General features: G+C 45.2%; 1 protein-coding gene across 2 annotated transcripts in view; it reads left to right on the top strand.

The window, feature by feature from the left end:
* LOC138292492 (pentraxin fusion protein-like) overlaps positions 1-22,312 on the top strand; it is a 179,552-nt gene that overhangs the window by 64,282 nt on the left and 92,958 nt on the right. For both annotated transcript variants that reach the window (XM_069231115.1, XM_069231116.1), the window contains exons 13-14: positions 4,134-4,336; positions 12,099-12,128. In XM_069231115.1, coding sequence (XP_069087216.1) covers positions 4,134-4,336; positions 12,099-12,128 — 233 coding nt within the window. The remainder of the gene's footprint in view (positions 1-4,133; positions 4,337-12,098; positions 12,129-22,312) is intronic.

Here is a 22,312-nt window from a genome sequence, read left to right as displayed (position 1 = left end):
CCTCATCGTCTGCACTAGAGTCTTTGATATGATGCTCCATTCTTAACTTCATCTCTGGCCTCTTTCTAGTGGGTCTGCACGCTTCACTGCCCTGACTGAGGTTCAGCCACTGGTACTGATTAAGCAATGAACCACCAGCTTAAGATTGACAAAGTTTTATAGAAGAGCGGACCTATCATCCAACTTGTTTGCAGGACTGACTTTATTGCTCTAGGCAAAAGACATGGTGGCAGTGAAGTACAAGTTACTCACCTTTCGGTAACACATTTTCTGGTGGATACTATGGGGGTCATTTTAACCCTGGCGGTCCAAGACCGCCAGGGCTAAAATGACGGGGGCACCGCCAACAGGCTGGCGGTGCCCCGCTGGGCATTCTGACCGCGGCGGTTTGACCACGGTCAGAAGTGGAAAACCGGCGGTCTCCCGCCGGTTTTCCGCTGCCCACCGCCGCCATGGGGATTCTGACAGCCCATACCGCCATCCTGTTCCTGGCGGTTCGCCCGCCAGGAACAGGATGGCGGTATGGGTTGTCGTGGGGCCCCCGTAAGAGGGCCCCACAAAGAATTTCACTGTCTGCATTGCAGACAGTGAAATTCGCGACGGGTGCCACTGCACCCGTCGCACCTTCCCACTCCGCCGGCTCCATTCGGAGCCGGCGTCCTCGTGGGAAGGTAGTTTTGCACTGGGCTGGCGGGCGGCCTTTTGGCGGTTGCCCGCCAGCCCAGTGCAACACCCAAAATACCCTCAGCGGTCTTTTGACCGCGGAGCCGTATTTTGGAGGGGGAAGTCTGACTTAGAATCACCCCCTATATCTAATCACAGATTTCTCACCTTTACCATATCCCATGTGCTCCTGTGCACCAACAGGTGATGTCATGTTGCTCCCCACTGACTCTGTATTCCCCTGGAAGCAACAGAGCAGAGGCACAGATAAGTGCCATCCCAGCAAGCTGACACCAGTTTCTTGTCTATTTCCTTTTGTGTGCCCTCCGAAGCAGAGTGCAGAACAATTGCTGGCGACAGTGTGCCTATCTATAACTTTTTTAGATGCTAAAGGAATCACTCCATAGAATGGGGAGGTGCGAGGGCACTAACAAATCTGTGGTTAGATAAGAGTATCCACATGTAAGAGCATTATCCAAGTTAAGAAAGTTCCTGTTCTGATGAATAATTCTAACAGCAACATCCTCATCTTTAGAGTAGATACCAAAGCAGTACCTCCTTAAATGGTGTGGGGAGTGGATTAAAAACAAAAAGCCCTGCAGGACCAAACTAGTGAAGTAGTCTTCTCATTGGACCTGACTGTCACAACAATAGTGCTCCATGAACCTATGTACCATTGCCCACGTTGCAGCATGGCAGATATCTAAAAAATGGATCCCTCAATGCCAATGCCATGGTCGCAGTCTTGACCCAAGTGGAATGGGCTCTCACGTCCTCAGGGCTGCTTTTTTGCCAGTGTGTAGCAAGTCTGAATGCAGAGTACTGTACACCTTGACAAGGTCCTCTTTTTTACCACCCTTCCATTCTTGCGCGTTAGAAGACAACAAATAGATGATTGTCTACTCGATAATCATTCGCTTGATTTAAAAGTTTAATGCCATCTGAGTCAAGGTGATGGAGCCTTTTATCCTCTTTCGAGGGTGGGGGCGGGTAAAGAGAGCAGGCAAGGTGATGGATTGACCACCGTGGCAGGGTATCAGGACCTTAGGCAGAAAATCCTTCCTACTCCCCAACAACAACTTCTCCGGAAACATGGTGAGGTAGGGAAGTTGCACCGACAGCACCTGGAGCTCACTTATACAGCATGCTGATGTGATGGCAATATAGAAGACTGTTTACAGCATCAAGAGCCTTAGGCAGCAACTGTGCATAGGCTCAGATGGCGTGCGCATAAGGAATGTCAAGTCCAGGTTATGGTCTTTCTGGGAGTATCATAAGTAGTTTGGGAGGAAATGTGTCAAATCTCTAATGAAACACATCACGTCTGGTGACTTAAACAAGGATAGTTCAGGGTCCGACATGGGCCTCAACACCAGGTATTCCATTGGCAGCAGTGGAGTCAGTGTTGGCGTTGGTGTGATGGGAACCATCATGAATCTTGGAGATTCTGTGGAAGATTGTAGCAGAGTCCCACAAGCCCAGTAGCAGGTCCCACCAGGACAGATGGCATGGGGGAAGACCAACTGATGGTAATCTCTGTAGGGCCCAAAAGGTGTTCCAGTGGAGCGGTAATCACACCAAAAATGTGCTTCATGGCCTCCTTGAAGACTTCTACTGCTGCTTGGTGAGGATGGTCTGGGAAGCTCCTTGCACAATGGTATAATTCAACATCAGGGTGGCAACACCAACCAAGGGGCCCAATTATAAAAGAGAAGAAGACAAGAGAAGCAGGGCAAGGAGAGGATAGATCTGTTCCAAACATAAGAAGCCCGTGCACAAGTTAGGACGGCACTGGCATTATTAGAACCATTCTTAGGAACTAAGACTGGCATCAGAAATATCACAAATACCGCAATGCAAAGAGTCTGACACACATATATAAAAAGTCATTTAACCCCACTCAGACTACTTACAGAGACGATCAGGTAAACCCACAGTTGCAGATAGCAGGCGCAATCTGGAGTCTACACCTGGGCTCACCCCAACCACAGATAGAGAATATGGGGGTTATTCCAACTTTGGAGGAAGTGGTAATCCGTCCCAAAAGTGACGGTAAAGTGACGGATTTACCACCAGCCGTATTACGAGTCCATTATATCCTATGGAACTCGTAATACGGCTGGTGGTAAATCCGTCACATTTGGGACGGATTACCACCTCCTCCAAAGTTGGAATAACCCCCTATGTCTGTAGTGGTAGAAAGATTTGTGTGGGGGTGTGTTTGGGGGGTGTTAGGTGGAGGAGGCCTACTCAGATGCAGGTATGTCTATCATCTCAAAAGAGTTTCTTCTCATGCTGACAGGGTATATCAGTCTCTGCCTGGGCTAATGCTCTTCCAGAGACCTAGGCCCAAATTTAAGAAGGGCCTAGCGCCACCAGGCGCAATATTAGCGTAATTGTTTTTTTACGCTAGTGTGGCATTAGTTTGGCATCAACGCCATGCCAAATTTACAAAGTGGTGCAATGTACGCATTGTGCCACTTTGTAAACCCTTGCAGCACATTATGCCTGCGACATAAGATTCTACTGTGCCATTTCCCTCATCATTTTAACGCCTGCTCATTGCAGTCATTACATTGAGACACACCTTTGTTTATAATGGGCCTGTGTGTACTTTGCAGGATTAGCACCAACATTTTTAGTGCTAATCCTGTGAAGTACCACAATAGCGTTAGAAATTATTACACTATTGATCCTAACGTGCCATCTCAAGGGAGTGTCTTCTCCGACTGGCATGCTGTGTCCACCTTCTAGCAATCTTTAGTCAGAAATGTATGTCCCTTTATTTCTTTATACACTTGGTCATATACAAACTCTAAGATAGAAATACATAGTAGAAAATGTAGTCCATAAAAATAGCTGTGTAGGGTGCACACCTAATGGTCAAAGATTATCCTGCAGTGGGTAGTAATTCAATGGCCACTTTAGGGATGAAGGCGCACTCAGAATGTAGAGCAGACACCTAGACCTTGGGTGGCGAGTAAGGTTACTTAGGGCCTGATTACGACCTTGGTGGGTGGGATACTCCGTCACAAACGTGACAGATATCCCGTCCGCCGTATTACAAGTTCCATTATATCCTATGGAACTTGTAAAACGGCGGACGGGATAGCCATCACGTTTGTGACAGAGTATCCCATCTTTCAAGGTCGTAATCAGGCCCTTAGCATTTGCCTCTCGGTAGCATTGTGACCGTTGCACCACAGCTCACCTTCAAGCATTCTTGTTCATGACTTGTGTATGCTGGTTCCTTTCTCAAGTGTTTGAGAACCTATAGCCGTCTTTGAGGCTTGTGGCTATTCTGGCTCCTTCCAGGGCTCCCACCTCCTCTTTTTCATTACCTTGTGCTGTGATTTCTACCAGACACTTACCCCTACCTCCTGCTGAATACCATCACTGCAATACTGTGTGGGGAGGCATCACTCTCTCTTAGTAACTACTTTTAACTCTACACCTTGTTTCCCAAATAGGTGCGGAACCATCTTTAGGATGGGATACGGGGAGACACTCTCCTTCAGCTGTAATGGCATGGTGGGCAAGTACGTGAGCATCCTGATCACAGGCCGCAAAGAATATCTGTCCGTGTGTGAGATGCAAGTCTTTGGTGTGTTCACATCTTCACCTACAGCGACTGAGCCAATGCCGACACCAGTTGAGTTCGCCATTACACAAGGTGAGCCCATGCTTACTAAGCTAATCCCTACAGAAGATGAACCCTTGCTTAGTGTGCTGGCCCCTACACAAGGGGAACTCACGCCTCTTTGGCCACAGAGGCCCACATTAGGTGAGACAAAACACTGAGCTCATAGCTACACCAGCTGAGCCTAAGCTTGCTAAGTTTTCTCCCACAACACAGTACCACCACCTACATAGATAGCCCCTACTACTGTTGAGGTCCCGAGGCCCTCCCCTTAAGAGCCTTGACAATTGTTGATGAAGTTCCTTTTTACACCCCAAGAGGTAAGGCATACCCCTGATGAGGCCCTAACAACACCTGATAAGCTAGGCCCAGACCCAGAGAATCCACACCAAAAAGCCTACGTCTGCATCAGGTGATCTACACTGCGTTGCTTCCCTTTGCTACTTTTTACTCCGTTGTACAAACTTCATTCTGCGTTTAGATGCACTGCAAATGTGTGGTTTCTTGCCTTTGATGTAAGATAATCTAAACACTAAAACCGGGTCTCTTACATTCACTTGAAACTGCAGACATTCACCAAGTGCCTTGTAAGGAAATGTTTACACTGAGATATCACTGTGGACGCATCAAAGTACTTGGGAGGGTTTCTGGTTGGGTCGAGGAAGTGTGCTATACCACCCAAGGTACAACATAGAAATGGTGCAGAATGCAGTAGAATACAGGCATTGTCGTCATCCCGTACATTGATTCCTCTAGAGCAGTGGTTTTTAACCTGTGGCCCGGGGACCTCTGAGGGCCAGTGACACCTATTCAGGGGGTCCATGATTGCTTACAAAATAACAGAGGAGAACGTAAAAAATTATATAGAAGCACTGCTGTTGTGTAATTTGATACAACACTCACTGTGTGGTGGAATTAGTGCTATTGCTGCGTTTTGTTGCATTGCTTAATGTTAACAGATTATGTAAGTATATACGAAGAAAAAATGCAAACTGAAAATTTTAAAACAATCTGTATATATAAAGGGATTTAAAATATGAGGCAAAACATTAATTTAGTATTCTCAGATTGATTCGTGGGAGCACTGCATCAAACAGAATATAGTATGGACAATGGTAGGCCTCAACTGAATAACCAATAAAATTGTGATTCTTTTTTTTTTTTTTTAGAATTACATTAAATTAAAATCCTAATTTCTGTATGTGTATGATGAATGCTTGTTTCTGTACTTTTGTAAGGGAAAGGTCAGACCAGAAAATCCTGCTGTATGGAAGCAGCAAAATAGCCATACCTTCACACCTTGAAACCAAAGCAGTAAGGTTTTATGAATGTGTGACGGAAAGCCCATGTCTCGATACTAGAAATGTCCACCACAGATTCGTCCCTGACCAGTGGTGATGCCAATGCTTTAGCTCTGGTGAAGTGAGCCTGGATTTGCTCTGAAAGTTCCTTTTTAGCGAGGGCATAAGAAATCTTATTGCAGAGGATGATCCACCATGACTGAGTCTTCTTGTGGACTACCTTGCCTTTCTTGTTGTCCACATATCCTAAGAGCTGATCATCAGATAGGAACTCCTTGTTCTGCTGACTGCCCTATGAATGTCCAGCCAATGTCACATCTCCTCTTCAATGGTAGCACGAGCAGGAGGGAAAATGTGAAACCTTTAATGGACAGCCTCATATGAAATGGGGTGGTCACCTTAGGCGCTTAAGTGCTGAGAATCAGCTTGTTGAGGTAAAAGTAGGCAAAGGTGGGGATAGACACATTGCACTTGCAGTTCATTAGCGTGTCACTCTGTAGAAATGGCCACTAAAACACAGTTTTGAGGGTCAAAAGCTGCAGCTGGAAGTTGTGTAATGTTCAAATGGAGCTCTCTTTTAATTTTTTATTAACTTGTAAAGCATGAAACGTTCACCCGAAGGAATCATGTCATTGTAGGAATAGTTTATGGAATCTGAGTACTAATGCTAGAATACAAATGGACCAAGGCCTGACAGTCTGTCCAGCAGTGTCACCAAGTTAACTTAGTAAAAAGCTATGTTTTCAGGAATTTCCTAAATTAAATTCAAGTAGGGAAGATTGGTAAAGTTGATGGTAAAGTATTCTAGTGTTTTGGCACTTTGACCAGGGCTACTGCTGATCATAATGCCCGCTTGGAGAAATAATGCATACATCTCCTAGATAGAATATTCTGTTTTGATATACATTTTGATATCTCCTACTTATGAGGTTCATCACAGAAATGTCAGAACAAAAGTAAAGTCCCATTTGGGAATAATAAAAGGAGAAGAGGCTGACGTGTATTTCAGCCCCTTCAGTAATCTCAAGCCTAGAGCGAACTTGGAGAGATAGTTGATCTGGTTTACAAATCAATACTACTTAGGCAGCAATATAACTTTCAACTGGGCTCACTCCACAATGCTGCTGAGCCAAAAACGTAAAACATCAGAAAGGTGTGCCTTCCAGGGATCCACAAACTCATTCAGACACCATGCAACAAAAAGGTTCCACCATCTTGTGTAAACCTACTTTGTGGACTGCCAACAAACTTAAAGGATAATGTAAGTCACCTCTCACAGTAGGTGAAAGGAACTCAGTTGTTCCCTTTCAATCTTCAGGTATGAAAATGGAGGCTCTGGAGGTTGGGGTGCAGAACCTGTCCTCTCGACTACAAGAGGAGGTCTGCTCTGAAAGGCAGGTCAAGAGGGTGACACAGGAAAGGAAGAGGTTTAGGAGGTCTGCATACCAGACCTTTTTTGGCCAAGCCAATCTAGAGTGATCAACTTAGACCCAGTCCTGGCATAGCTACCTCAACACTAAGAATTAAGGTCAAGGGGGGAAATGCAGAGTGTAGCGTAAAATTGCACAACCGAAGCACATCCCCCAAGGCTCCCTGAAAATGTGGAAGGCAGAGAACTGTAGGTATCATGCATTTTCACAAGTGGCAAAAAGGTCTACCTGGAGAGTGCCCACAGGGCAAAAATGTCCTGAACAACCTCCAAACTGAGCCACCACTCTTGGTTGCCAAGATGATGCTGAGCCTGTCTATTTTCTCGTTTTCAGAAAACATGCCAGATGGTTGGCAACCAGCCAGATTCCATGCATATTCACCCACATCCAGAGACTCAGAGTTTCCCTAGAGAAAAGACAAGATTCTTGTCCTCCCTGCTTGTTAACACACCACAACCAATTGTGTTGTCTGTAAATGTTTGGACCAATTGGCTGGAAAGGTTGGCAAGAAAGCCTTAGATACCAGGTGAATCGCCCTCTGCTTGAGCAAACTGATATACAGTTTTTTCTTGCTCAGAGACACGAGGCCTTTGATCTTTAGTTCCTCCTGATGCACACCACACTCTAAGCTGGAGGCATTTGTCACTACTGTGGCCACTGTTGGCAATGGGCAAAATAACCTCCCCTGTGTCAGGCTCTCCTCTACTGACCAAAGGAAAAAACATAATGCAGTGTCTGGGGAAATCCAGATTATGTCTGACAAATAAAACAGTAATAGACCTATTACAGACAGAGGTACTATGGGAAAGACCACATATGCTAGCGTACATAAAAGACCAGTATGATGTAAGAAGCCAGCAGACATAGCAGGCAAGAACAATCATGACTTCAGAAAACGTCCTGGACTTGTGGAAGATTAGGCAAGGACTAGACCTTCAGTATGTGTTCTAAAAGGAGTGCTGTAGGATTAGACCTGTTCCCTTTTGTACCCAGGATAAAGAAGTGGACTCCAAGTGTCATAAGGTTGACCTCTTGTTAAAACTACAGGGATGCAACAAGCTACTAGATTCCTTTCCCTGGAAGTAACCAGCTAACCAGTGGCAGCTGGATCTGGACTGGACCCTGTTGTTGGCCTCTGCCTGACACCCTATGAGTCTCTAAGTACCTCCCATGAGGTCTGGGGGGGATTGTTAGAAGTGCACTCCTGAGGTGAAATGGGGCTTAGAGGACTATGTCAGAATGTAAAATCTTTGACCCTGTTGATCCTAGTTGGGGTATCTGACCAGTGCTCATTTGCAATCAGCCTCAAATTGCACCTAGGTTTGGGTCCACCACAGACATTGATTATAGTGGTGTTTTGTCCTTTATGGTGCTATTTCTATTTAAAACGTTATCAATTCCTACCTCTGGTGTCCTTTATTGGATTTTTGTCATTTTGGTGCTATTTAGTTCATTAAATGTTACCCTAGCTTTCTTATTCGATTTTGTTTTTTTCTAGTTTTGTGTTTTGACTTTATTACTGTTTTGATACTGCATAAATACAAATTGCCTTAAGTTCACCCTGCCTACTCTACCCATCGCTACCAGGGGGTTGGGTTTAGGTTAATTTAGTGACTTTGAAGGCTCACTCTAACAAGGGTTGAGATTATTTAAGGCAGGCAGTCCCCCACCCCAAATAATAATACAGTTTCTTACATAATAGAAGGAGGAAAGGCACACAAGACTATATCGCAAATTCAAGGTACTAAATAGAACACTGGCGTGGCAAAGGAGCAGAAACAAGTATACTCCATTTTCTCACAGAAGAAAACCATCAGCACCAACCCCTTTCCTAAAATACCCTCTAATAATAAACCAACCCAGCCTCAATAGTCCTTCCAACAAATATCCCAAGGTGAATTTATGGATTTGGTCAAAGCAAGCAGACCTTCCGGTTGCCCTTCAGACCCTTGCCCACCACAAATCTTCAAGAACATTCTTCTATCTACTTCTGCTGCCACACCTGTAAGAAGAATCATCCACAACTCTTTAACTACAGGAAATTTTCCTGTAGACCTGAAAAAGGCATACATACGACCGTTATTAAAGAAAACAAACCTAGACCTGCAAGATCCCAACAACTTCAGACCAATCACAAATGGACCTTTCCTGGGCAAATTGATAGAAAGAGCAGCATTCGCCCAGGTGTCACAATTCATTGAAGACAATTTTATATTTTCAGACTTCTAAACTGGATTCCGCCCAGGAAGAGGCGCTGAGTCGGCACTCATAGCAATCTGGGATGATCTTAAAAACACAGTTGACCGCAATGGAGTTGCTGCACTACTTCTCTTAGACCTCTCAGCTGCCTTTGATACGGTTGACCATGACACATTAATTCAAAGACTCCACGAAGCCGGCATACAAGGGACTGCTCTCAACTGGATTACTTCCTATCTTCAAAAAAGATCTAATATCATCTACTCGCCCCCCTTCTCATCCAAACCCTACCTCATAAAAGCAGGGGTCCCCCAAGGATCAATCATCTCACCTTTGCTTTTCAACATCTACATGATATCATTACCAGAACTGATCAATGATTTCCATCTCACATGCTACAACTATGCAGATGACACACAAATACTACTTAAATTAGAATGCCCCAAAAACATTGAAAACTCAGAAATCTTCAGTTGCCTCAGAGCTGTTGATCAGTGGATGACCTGGAGCCATCTCAAACTAAATACCTCCAAAAAAGAAATACTCATTTGTGGTGACTGGAAAAGTTATGACCCTCTGTGCGTCTGGCCTGACGATCTCAGACCACCTCCTCAATTATCCAAGGAAGTTAAAAACCTTGGAATCACCATGGATTCCAAGTTAACTATGAATGCCCAAATGTACAAATTAGCACGAACAAGCTTCATCACCTTGAAGACTCTACGATGCATCTCCCCCCCACCTCGGATTTCCACAAAAGGTGCAAGCTACTATCTTGCTTGTACTATCCAAACTGGATTATGCCAATGGCCTCTACCATGGATCATCTCTATCTATTATGAAAAAACTACAACGTATTCAGAACTCCACAGCCAGGCTACTATTACAAGTAAAGCCGCAAGCCCACGTCTCCCCTGCCTTGAGAGCACTACACTGGTTACACGTTGCCAGAAGATGCACTTTCAAGCTGCTTTGTATCACCAACAAAGCTATACATGGAACAGGACCGCTTTTTATCAGAAACAAAATAACCAAATACATCCAACAAAGAAACCTCGGCTCAAGATTGGCACCCTGCCCTAGAACACCACCATACAAGAAAAAGACTATAGGTGGTACATCCTTCTCCGTTCAAGCAGCCAAACTATGGAATTCATTACCCCCAACTATAAGAGCCACAGATAACTTTCTTGTCTTCAGAAAACTACTCAAGAGTTGGCTCTTTCCTTCATAACCACCATATTCAAACAACTATGGACTGCATATGCCTATGTTGATAAATATTTTTTCTGATTATGTGTCTATTTCTAGTTATGTACAGTTCTTTAGAAAATATGAATTGCTACTATGTCATAACAATAAAATACACACACACTCTTTAAACCTGTTTCACTAAGTATATTTACTCATGGTTCTAATTATGTATTGTATGTACATATATGTGTGCATATGTGTGTGTATTCATGTGTGTATGTATGTGTGTGTGTGTGTATATGTATAAATATATATATTAATAAGTTATTTTGTTGTAGAGAAGCTTTTAACTATTTATTTAAACTGGATACGAATGAGAAATGCGAAGCAGTGATAAAATTCATCTTATATGCAATTGAGCAGAGGAAAAAGCTGTCTTATTTAGAAAAACTCCGATATGAGAATGAGTAATCGCATTGTCACAACAAAACTTTTATTCTTTTTATCAGTATGTATTTGGAAAAACTTTTATTGTATATTTCTATATTTTAAAGAGACTGTTCTTTTTCTCCTTCTTTTATGGAGTAAAATCCGAATAAAGATTGTTTTGAATTGAATTGAATTGTATAAATATATATATATGTATGTATGTGTTATATTGTTCTGTGCTTGGCATGTTCTTGGGTCATTGCATGGCTCCTGGGTGGGTTGTTATACTAGATATCTATGAATCCCTGCTCTCATCTTATCACGCTTATCTACCCATCATCATATGTCATGTCTCTATCAATCTATCCTCCATTCCCACTCTGACTCATCCCAAATCCATTCTACTACTTTCATCTCCTAAATAACTCTGCCTAAGCTCTTCCCTCCGCTTCCACATCTAACTCACCAAACCTCACTCTACTAACATGACCTCCCAAACAACCCTACTAAATTCTCCCTCATTTATCTCACCCTGATACTATGATCTCCCTAACCCTTCCACAGACTCTTCCCTCCTCCATCCCCCTTTACTTATCCCAAACATTTGGGATGAGTAAATGAGGGATATGCTCCCAATTAACACTTCTGGATTTCTTTCCTCCTCCACCCCTCCATTACTCCAGACAATCTAACTAATAAACTCTCATATCCGCGACTCAAATTAACTCATAATAATACAAAACTGTACTCACATTTCCCGATACTAATCCATCACTAATTCTTGTTGGGTTCTGGAGTAGTGTGCTACTCGCCGAAAAGCGCTTTGACGCCTCGTCAGGGGTAGTAAGCACTATATAAATACTATTACAATTACAATATACATACAGAGCTATTCCTTTCAGTTGCCATCAAGGTGCTTTTCCGCAGTGGGGAAGAGCAGACAGCAATGCAGCTTCTTTTATTCACAGAGCATGAGGCAGTAGATGTGGGAATGGGTATTTGAGAAGTACACTCTGCAGTCTTTGGCTACATGGACTTAAAGCATCTTTACATGGTAGACACAATTGTCAACATTTTGCGTTGCATTGCATGCAGCCAAATGATGCAGTGCTGTTGTCTATCTGCTCTCTGTGACTCGATACCCAGAGTACATACTCTTTGCTTAGTTGCTGCGCAGACAAATTGCTTCTTAATTTCAATAGAAGATATTGTTAACACTGAACCCATTTCTTGTTTACCTAGGTACAAAACCAGAAACTCACCAGATGCCTGGTAAGTAAAAGAATACAAAGGAGACACTTCTTCCCAACCACAACAACTCTGGTATTGCACTGAGAACAAACTGTGCTACACTGCAATACACTGCGGTTACTATGTAGCTATACTGCAGATTCACTGTCCTATACTGCATGAAAGTGTGTAGCGAGTAACTACAGAGGGGTTTACTCTAAGGTTCTTAAGGGTTCCTTGCACAATGCAAATGCACTCACTTCTGGAGATGCTGTCACACAGAATGGTCACTTGCACTCAAACGTGAACTCAGCATCTGTTAACAAAACTTTGGTTCCTAGGCCATGGCTTGCTTTTTATATGTATATTCATGACCATCTATACTCTACTGTCCAGTAATATGAAAGTAAATAAGGATATTTCCTAATTCTCAAAGCTTTCTGCATGACATAGAACACTAGCCAGACAGTGGCTAAATAGTTCTGTAATAAGCTGTCATTTGCTATGTGCTGCGTTATACCTCAGTGTTGGCAGGGGAGTGGATTTCCTAAAGTAAGCAGGTTCAGTGATTATGGTTGGATTTTTTGAAGCCCTGCAGGTCCTTTCTTAAATCTATAACTTTGAACAGGAAGTGGGCAGCAGAAATCAGAGAATCCACAGACCTCCTGGTCATTGAGTAAAAGGGGCAATAAGGAGCATCAGCATCACATGACCTCACATGAAATCTGTCATGTCAAACCCCTCTAGAGAAGTTGCCCATCTCAAGCGTGTGCTGGTGGTCTACTCTGCAGCTTAGCCTCTGCGTGGTTTGAGAGTCTGTTTTAACTGTGAAGTTAGTCTTCCAAAGTCCAAACAATAAATTGTTGATGATATATCAGGATTGTCTGGGTAAGTTTTCTAGAAATGAAATCTAGATATGTTTTCATGTTATTTTGTTCTTGGACAGGATGCTCACTAAGTGCCCATCAGATGCATATAGTTCATGGCAGAATGGTTTATGGGTTAAAGGTATAACAGTGTAGAACTGGAGGTCAACACACCTGCTTTGAATCAAGGCCTTGTGCTGCCAAAAACGTTTTCTTGCCCTGCTCACAAAGTCCAATAGTCTTTGGTTCACTGCTGATTATAATTCTATAGCATCAATCAAAGCAGTCTCCTACATCATCTGTCCAGAGCAGGAAGGGGGTGAGTGGAGGATTCATGGAGGACAGGATGTTCCTAGCAATAGTAATTGAGACATAATTGTTGCAAACCAGGGATGAAATCTTGAATCATTTATCTTTGTGCTTCTTCTTAGTCTTACAACTTTTCTTTCTCAAGCTGATTGAGAACCTCTCTACACATGGGAAACCAGTTTATCAGCTGAGAAGCTCATAGTCGAGGTTAACCTTTTACAGCAATTCCCTGCTACTCTAACTGGTTTAAAATGATACGAGAAACACCATCTTCACAAAACATTTAGCAACTGCCAGCTTTGTCTTAAACAGACTAAAGCCAGTCATTAAAATTGAAACCATTTCTCATAGTGTTAGTCTTTTTCCTCTCTTAATCCTCCTCAAACACCATCTTCCTCTACCACAGTCGTCACTCATAATATAATAGTATGTCCCTATGCTTCTCTAATACAGCAGTCATTCCAGTCATTAGGACTGCATCTCCAGTTGCCCAATTTCAAGCTAGATGTCTTGGGTGGCTGAGAGTACTTGCTCTGCACTTGAAGTTTCTGTTCTGTGGTCTGCGGCAGCTTTGGTCCCTTCTGACTCCAGATCTGGGTTTGTGTTCCCTCCTTAATAGGCTTGCCATGGAGGCAGTAGGGTACCCTTGTCTTGTGGGCATAGCCACTTTTCTCTGCCCCCCCCCCACCTTGTTGGTGTCCAAGGGTTCCCTTACTTATGACATGTGTGAATGCACAACTTGGTTAACAACAGAAGTAGGGCAGATGTTTGGTGATAAGTGTTTCAATCAAAGTTGCCTCTGCAAAGAAGCAGCAATTCCCTGCATCTCTGACTTCACTTTGGCAGAGCATTTTATGAACTCTGCTGTCCCTCTGCTAGTGCACTGTTTAGCAATGAACAAAACAGAGGTCCTTATTCAAATACCAACACACTGTGTGATGTGTAATGTAGGAAGTTGGCTCTGTATATACTATCGCAAAGTGAGAGATAGTGCAGAGTCCAAGGGTTCTCCTTAGAGGTTGATAGTGGCAAAATTAGATAATACTAATGCTCTATTTTGTGGTAGTGTGGTCGAGCAGTAGGCTTATCAGAGGGAAGTGATAAGCATTTGTTGTACACACACAGGCAATAAATAAGGGACACACACTCAAAGACTTAACTCCAGGTCAATAGGTTTCATATAGAAAAATATGTTTTCTTAATTTATTTTAGAACCACAAAATTCAAGATTTGAGGTAAGTACGTAAACTGTAAGGTACTTCATACAGGGAAGAATAGAACTTTGATTTAAAACAGTAGTACACACAGTGTTGGTTAAAGTGGCAATACGTTATTTTAAAAGTGGACACTGTGGACACTGTAAAAATCAACAGTTCCTGGGGAGGTAAGTTTGGTTATGTTTCTCAGGTAAGTAAAGCACTTACACAGTCAGTCTCCTGGGCACAGGCAGCCCACTGTTGGGGGTTTAAGGCAACCCCAAAGCCACAGCACCAGCAACACAGGGCCGGTCAAGTGCAGAGGTCAAAGGAGGGCCCAAAACACATAGGCGCCTATGAAGTACAGGGGTGCTACGGTCCTAGTCTGCTAAACAGGTAAGTACCTGCGTCCTCGGGGAGCAGACCAGGGCGTTTTTGTAGAGCACTGGAGGGGATACACACAAGCCCACAAAGCACACCCTCAGCGGCACAGGGGCGGCCGGGTGCGGTAGGTAATGTAGGCGTTGGGTTTGCAACAGAAAGCAATGGAGGGACCTGGGGGTCACTTAGGCGATGCCGGCAGGACACAGGGGGGCTTTTCGGGCCAGCCACCGACTGGGCTATGATGAGGGCTGCCAGCTGGTCACTCCTGAACCGGTAGGTGGTTCCTCTCGGTCCTGGGGGCTGCGGGTGCACTGCTTGGTCCAGGCATCGGGTTCCTTTGTTACCAGGCAGTGACGGTCAGGGGGAGCCTCTGGATCCTCTCGGCAGGCATCGCTGTGGGGGTGCAGGGAGGTCGACTTAGGGTGTCCACGTCGTTGGAGTCGCCTGGGAGTCCTCTCTGCGGTGTTGGTTTCTCCAAACTTGAGCCGAGGGTGTCGGATGCAGAGTGTGAAGACTCACGCTTCTGGCGGGAAGTGGAGTCTCTTTAAAAGTTGCAGTAAAGTTGCAAAGTTGTTGCAGTTTCTGAACAGTGCTGCTGTTCTCGGGAGGTTCTTGGTCCTTTAGGTGCAGGGCAGTCCTCTGAGTCCTCCTGGATGCGTCGCTGTGCAGGTTCTTTGAGTCTGGAGAGAGGCCGGTAGGGCTGGGGCCAAGTCAGTTGATGTCTCTGTCGTCTCTGCAGGGCTTTCAGGTCAGCAGTCTTCTTCTTTCTTCAGGTTGCAGGAATCTGATTTCCTGGGTTCATGGTCACCCAGAAAAACTAAATTTAGGGGTGTGTTTAGGTCTGGGGGCTGTAGCCAATGGCTACTGTCCTTGAGGGTGGCTACACCTCCTTGTGCCTCCTCCCTGATGGGAGGGGGGCACATCCCTATTCCTATTCAGGGAATCCTCCAAACTCAAGATGGAGGATTTCTAAAGGCAGGGGTCACCTCAGCTCAGGACACCTTAGGGGCTGTCCTGACTGGTAGGTGACTCCTCCTTGTTTTTCTCATTATCTCCTCCAGACTTGCCGCCAAAAGTGGGGGATGTGTCCGGAAGGGCGGGAATCCCCACTAGCTGGGATGTCCTGGGGTGCTGTAACAACAGGCAGGAGCCTTTGAGGCTCACCGCCAGGTGTTACAGTTCCTGCAGGGGGTGGTGAGAAGCACCTCCACCCAGTGCAGGCTTTGTTCCTGGCCAAAGAGTGACAAAGGCACTCACCCCATGTGGCCAGAAACTCGTCTGTTTGTGGCAGGCTGACAGACACTGGTCAGCCTAGCACTAGGAGTTGTACTGGTATTCAAGGGGCATCTCTAAGATGCATCTGGGTATATTTTGCAATAAATTCCACACTGGCATAAATGTGCATTTATTGTGCTGAGATTTTTGATACCAAACTTCCCAAATTTCAGTGTAGACATTATGGAACTGTGGAGTTCGTAACAGACAGACTTCCAGACCACATAGTCTTTATGGCTACCCTGCACTTACAATGTCTAAGGTTTTGCTTAGACACTGTAGGGGCATAGTGCTCATGCGACTATGCCCTCACCTGTGGTATAGTGCACCCTGCCTTAGGGCTGTAAGGCCTGCTAGAGGGGTGACTTACCTATGCCACAGGCAGTGGGTTAAGGGCATGGTACTCTAAGGGGAGTGCCATGTTGACTAAGTCATTTTGTCCCCACCAGCACAAACAAGCTATGAGACAGTGTGCATGTGCTGAGTGAGGGGTCCCCAGGGTGGCATAATACATACTGTAGCCCTTAGAGACCTGCCCTGGCCACAGGACCCTTGGTACCAGGGGTACCATTTACAAGAGATCTATCTGTGTGCCAGGGCTGTGCCAATTGTGGGAACAAAGGTACAGTTTAGGGAAAGAACACTGGTCCTGGGGCCTGGTTAGCAGGGTCCCAGCACACTGTCAATCATAACTGGTATCAATAAAAGGCAAAAGGTTAGGGGGTAACCATGCCAAGGAAGCCATTTCCTTACAGAGCCCCCACCAAACGAAAGAGGAAGAGAGTCTTCATTTTCTAAGTGGAAGAACCTGGAAAGGCCATCAGCATTGGCATGGGCAGTCCCAGGTCTGTGTTCCACTACAAAGTCCATTCCCTGTAGTGATATGGACCACCTCAACCGTTTAGGGTTTTCTCCTTTCATTTGCATCAGCCATCTGAGAGGTCTGTGGTCAGTTTGAACTGTGAAGTGAGTACCAAAAAAGGTATGGTCTCAACTTCTTCAGGGACCAACCACAGCAAATGCCTCCCTCTCAATGGCACTTCAACGCTGCTCCCTGGGGACTAACCTCCTGCTAATAAAAGCAACAGGCTGGTCAAGGCCATCATCATTTGTTTGGGACAGGACTGCTCCTATCCCATGCTCAGAGGCATCAGTCTGCACAATGAACTGCTGTGAATAATCTGTAGCTTTCAAAGCCAGTGATGTACATATAGCTTGCTTCAGGGTGTCAAAGGCCTTTTGACAGTCCAAGGTCCAGTTATCTTTCTTGGGCACTTTCTTAGAGGTCAGTTCTGTGAGGGGTGTCACTATGGATCCATATCCCTTCACAAACCTCCTACAGTACCCAGTCAAGCCAAGGAATGCCCTGACTTGAGTCTGGGTTTTTGGAGCTTCCCAGTCCAGAATAGTCTGGATCTTGGGTTGGAGTGGCTGAACTTGGCCTCCACCTACAAGGTGTCCCAAGTAAACCACAGTTTCCTGCCCTATCTCAAATTTAGATGCCTTGATAGAGAGGCCTACTGCATGCAGGGCCTGCAAAACCTTCCTCAGGTGGACCAGGTGATCCTGCCAGTTGGAGCTAAAGACAGCAATTTCACCTAGATATGCTGCACTAAAGGACTCCAAGCCAGCAATGACTTGATTCACCAACCTTTGGAAGGTGGCAGGGGCATTCTTTACGCCAAAGGGCATAACAGTAAACTGATAATGTCCATCAGGTGCAGAGAATGCTGTCTTTTCTTTTGCTCCAGGTGCCATTTTGATTTGCCAGTACCCTGCTCTCAAGTCAAAGGTACTTAAGAATTTGTCTGCACCTACTTTGTCTAGGAGCTCATCTGCCCTTGGGATGGGGTGAGCATTTGTCTTGGTAACAGAGTTGAGCCCTCTGTAGTCCACACAAAACCTCATCTCTTTCTTGCCATCTTTGGTGTGAGGTTTGGGGACCATGACCACTGGGCTAGCCCAGGGACTGTCAGAGTGCTCAATCACCCCCAACTGCAGCAACTTGTGGACTTCCACCTTGATGCTTTCTTTGACTTGGTCAGACTGTCTGAATATTTTATTCTTGACAGGCATACTGCCTCCTGTGTCCACATCATGGGTACACTGGTGCGTCTGACCAGGGGTCAAGGAAAAGAGCTCAGCAAACTGCTGGAGGACCTTCCTGCAGTCAGCTTGCTGTTGGCCAGAGAGGGTGTCTGAATGGATCACTCTGTATACTGAGCCATCCTTAGGCTCAGTAGAGAGGAGAAAAGGGAGAGGTTCACTCTCTGCTTCCTGGTCCTCATCTGTAACAATTAACATGTTTACATCTACCCTGTCATGATAGAGTTTAAGGCGGTTAACATGGATCACCCTCTTGGGGGTCCTGCTAGTACCCTGGTCCATCAGGTAGGTGACCTGACTCTTTTTCTCTAGCACTGGGTAAGGGCCTTGTCATCTGTCCTGGAGTGCCCTGGGAATCACAGGCTACCGAACTCAGACTTTCTGCCCTGGCTGACACTCAACCATAGCAGCCTTATGGCCATACCACAACTTCTGGAGTTGTTGGCTGGCCTCAAGGTTTTTTGCTTGCCTTTTCCATGTACTCTGCCATCCTTGAATGTAGGCCTAGTACATAGTCCACCACATCTTGTTTAGGCTCATGGAGAGGTCTCTCCCAGCCTTCTTTTACAAGTGCCAGTGGTCCCCTTACAGGATGGCCAAACAGAAGCTCAAAGGGGGAAAATCCTATTCCCTTCTGTGGCACCTCTTTGTAGGCGAAAAGCAGGCTTGGCAAGAGGACATCCCATCTCCTTTTGCGTTTTTCAGGGAGCCCAATGATCATGCCCTTCAATGTCTTGTTAAATCTCTCTACAAGATCATTGGTTTGTGGATGGTATGGTGAACTTGTAAGTCGCCCCACACTCATTCCACATATTTTTTAGGTAAACTGACATGAAGTTGGTACCTCTGTCAGAAACCACCTCCTTAGGAAATCCCACTCTGGTAAAAATACCTATGAGTGCTTTAGCTACTGCAGGAGCAGTAGTGGACCTACGGGGAATTGCCTCAGGGTACCTGGTAGCATGATCCACTACTACCAAGATATATTGGTTCCCTGATGCTGTGGGAGATTCAAGTGGACCCACTATGTCCACTCCCACTCTCTCAAAGGGGAGCCCCACCACTGGAAGTGGAATGAGGGGGGGCTTTGGATGGCCACCTGTCTTATCACTGGCTTGACTGGTGATACAGGAGGGCCAAAACTCCTTAAGCTTCTGGGACATATTGGGCCAATAGAAATGGTTGACTTGTCTCTCCCAAGTCTTGGTTTGTCCTAAATGCCCAGCAAGGGGAATGTCATGGGCTAAGGTCAGAATGAACTCCCCAAACTACTGAGGCACTGTCACTCTCCTAGTGGCACCAGGTTTGGGATCTCTTGCCTCAGTGTAAAGGAGTCCATCTTCCCAATAGACCCTGTGGGTTCCACTGACAGTTCCTTTTTCGTGCTCAGCTGCTTGCTGTCTTAGGCCTTCAAGAGAGGGACAACTCTTCTGTCCCTTACACAGTTGTTCCCTTGAGGGTCCCTGTCAGGGAGACCGGATCTTCTGGGTTTGCGCCTGTTCCCAATATGTCCACCTCTTGGCAGCTCCAAACTCTACTAGCTATTATAGCACAGAGTTAAAGAATGGCCAAGCGGGGGATGGGGTTTTAGGGTGAGAACAGCGGGGAAGGAGACCTGTGGGAGCAAGAGTTAAGAACACACTAGCAAGATTATTCACATTGATTTTCATAAACTTTGTTCCAAATATTTATATACTGATAACATGAGTGATCGAAGGCTTTTCTATAACATGACCTTATTAGCTCTGGGTAACTGGAAAATAAAGAAGGATTATGCAAACTTTCATATGAGCGTTTTTAGAATAACATCTTATGCTCTGAACATTGAACTTTCTCAAGTTAGTTCTTGAAGTAGCAACTACGTTATAACAAGAATCAACAAAAACATTAGTTTTCATGAATGAACTGCGATAGACTCATAAATGATACTGCAAGGTCACATTCTGTTCTGCATTTTAGAATTCAATTGTCTAGAAATTATTATGCACTTTAATACCAAACTATGCATCAAGATTTCAATGCCTAGAAATGATCGCCAACTCTGCCGATCTGAAACACAAGAGATAAGTGCCAAGAATGAATCACACACAGTGCTGCTGATTCAACATCAAGGTTTAAATGCCATTATACGATCGCGCACTCTGACAATCTGAGCTGCAAGAGTTATTTGCCAAGAATGAATCGCGCACACTGTTGACGATTCGTACATCAAGAGTCAAATGCCATGAAATGATTGGGCACTCTGCCGATCCGTACTGCAAGAGTTAAATGCCAAGAATGAATTGCGCACACTGTTGCCGATTCGTACATCAAGATTCAAAAGCCATGAAATGATTGCGCACTCTGCCGATCTGTACTGCAAGAGTTAAATGCCAAGAATGAATTGCGCACACTGTTGCCGATTCGTACATCAAGATTCAAATGCCATGAAATGATTGCGCACTCTGCCGATCTGTACTGCAAGAGTTAAATGCCAAGAAAGAATCGCACACACTGTTGCCGATTTGCACATCAAGATTCAAATGACATAAAATGATCGCGCACTCTGCCGATCAGGACTACAAGAGTTAAATGCCATGAAAACAATCGCACACGAGATTAACCAAAAGGCCCAAAACTCGAATATTTCTGAAAACGGAGTCGGAGGCCTAACCCGACCTCCGCCTTACCGCCCTGCTTGAGGATCACCAAGATAATGAGGACAGGGCCTGTAAAAGCCTAGGCAGGCCTCCGGAACAGGAGCTCAGGAAAATGCTGCTGCTCTGCACCGGGACCTCTGAATAGTGAGCACGTGGGGCTGGGCTGGGTCCCTTAAATAGACCTAGACCCCGCCCACGTGCCACACCCAGCCAGACTGCAGGAAAGGATTCTAGAAGGGCTCAGAATAGGGACCACACCCTAACCACTCCCTGTAATCCTGCAGCAAAGCATTGAAAATGAACAATACATTGCAAACAGCATTTATGATATTTCAAAATAAATCTCTGCAATGCAAAAGGTCAACATAATGCATCAACACACAATGCATGAATTATTACATTGCATCAGGATTGGCTTTTTGCATTACGTCGCCCGTAGAGCGTGCACTGTCCTGATGTTGACAGTCCCCTTAGGCACAGGAGCTTATCCTGATAAGGCTCCAGCTCCATGGACTCAGTTCCCTCAGGGGATAGGACATCTTCCTGGGACGAGAGGTTCTGTTTCTGTTGCTGTGTAGAATCTGGTTCCCCAGTCTTCTTTCCTTTTCTCTTGGAAGGTTGGGCCATTATTCCAGACTACAACACTTCTTTTTCACCCTGAGCCCTGCTCTGTGCCCTTGTCTTGACTCACACCAGTTCAGGGATACTCAGCATGGCTGCAAGGGGCTTGAGCTCTGCCTCAGCCCATGCTGAGGACTCCAGATCATTCCCTAGCATACATTCTACTGGAATTGCAGAGGAGACTACCACCTGTTTCAGGCCAGTGACCCCTCTCCATTCTAAAGTTACCATCCCATGGGATGGACTTTGCTTTGATTATCAGAAATGGTGACTGGATATGTCTGTCCAGCCAAGTACTGTCCTGGGTAAACCAGTTTGTCTGTCACCATTGTGACACTGGCACCTGTATCCCTCAGGGCTTCTACTCTAGTCCCAATGATTAAGAGCTGCTGCCTGTATTTTTGCATGTTAGGCGGCTAGGCAGCAAGTGTGGCTAAATCCACCCCACCCTCAGAGACTAATGTAGCTTTAGTGTGGACCCTTATTTGCTCTAGGCAGACTGTTAATCCCACAATGAGTCTGGCTATTCCAGTACTAACTGGAGTAGTATTTGTTGTGGGACTTTTATTTGGACAGGCCTTGTCTCCAGTTTGGTGTCCATGCTGTCTACAGTTTTGACAACAGGCCTTTTTGGGATCAATGTTTTTACCCTTATACTCATTGTGGACTGTGAAGAAGCTCAGGGCCCACCCTCCTGAGCAGGTTATTGGGGCCCTGTACAAGACTCTTTACTTTTGCCCTTGGATGTCTCACCACCCTTCCTCTGGGGATGCTTTGTGACCCTTTTCTTTTGGTCACCCTCTGTGTAAGTTTCTGTCACCTTAGCCTTG

This window comes from Pleurodeles waltl, chromosome 4_2, assembly GCF_031143425.1.
Source record: "Pleurodeles waltl isolate 20211129_DDA chromosome 4_2, aPleWal1.hap1.20221129, whole genome shotgun sequence".
In the NCBI taxonomy this organism is placed as follows: domain Eukaryota; kingdom Metazoa; phylum Chordata; class Amphibia; order Caudata; family Salamandridae; genus Pleurodeles; species Pleurodeles waltl.
Note: the sequence above shows the minus strand (reverse complement) of the source record. Positions and strands in the feature narration are given on the sequence as shown.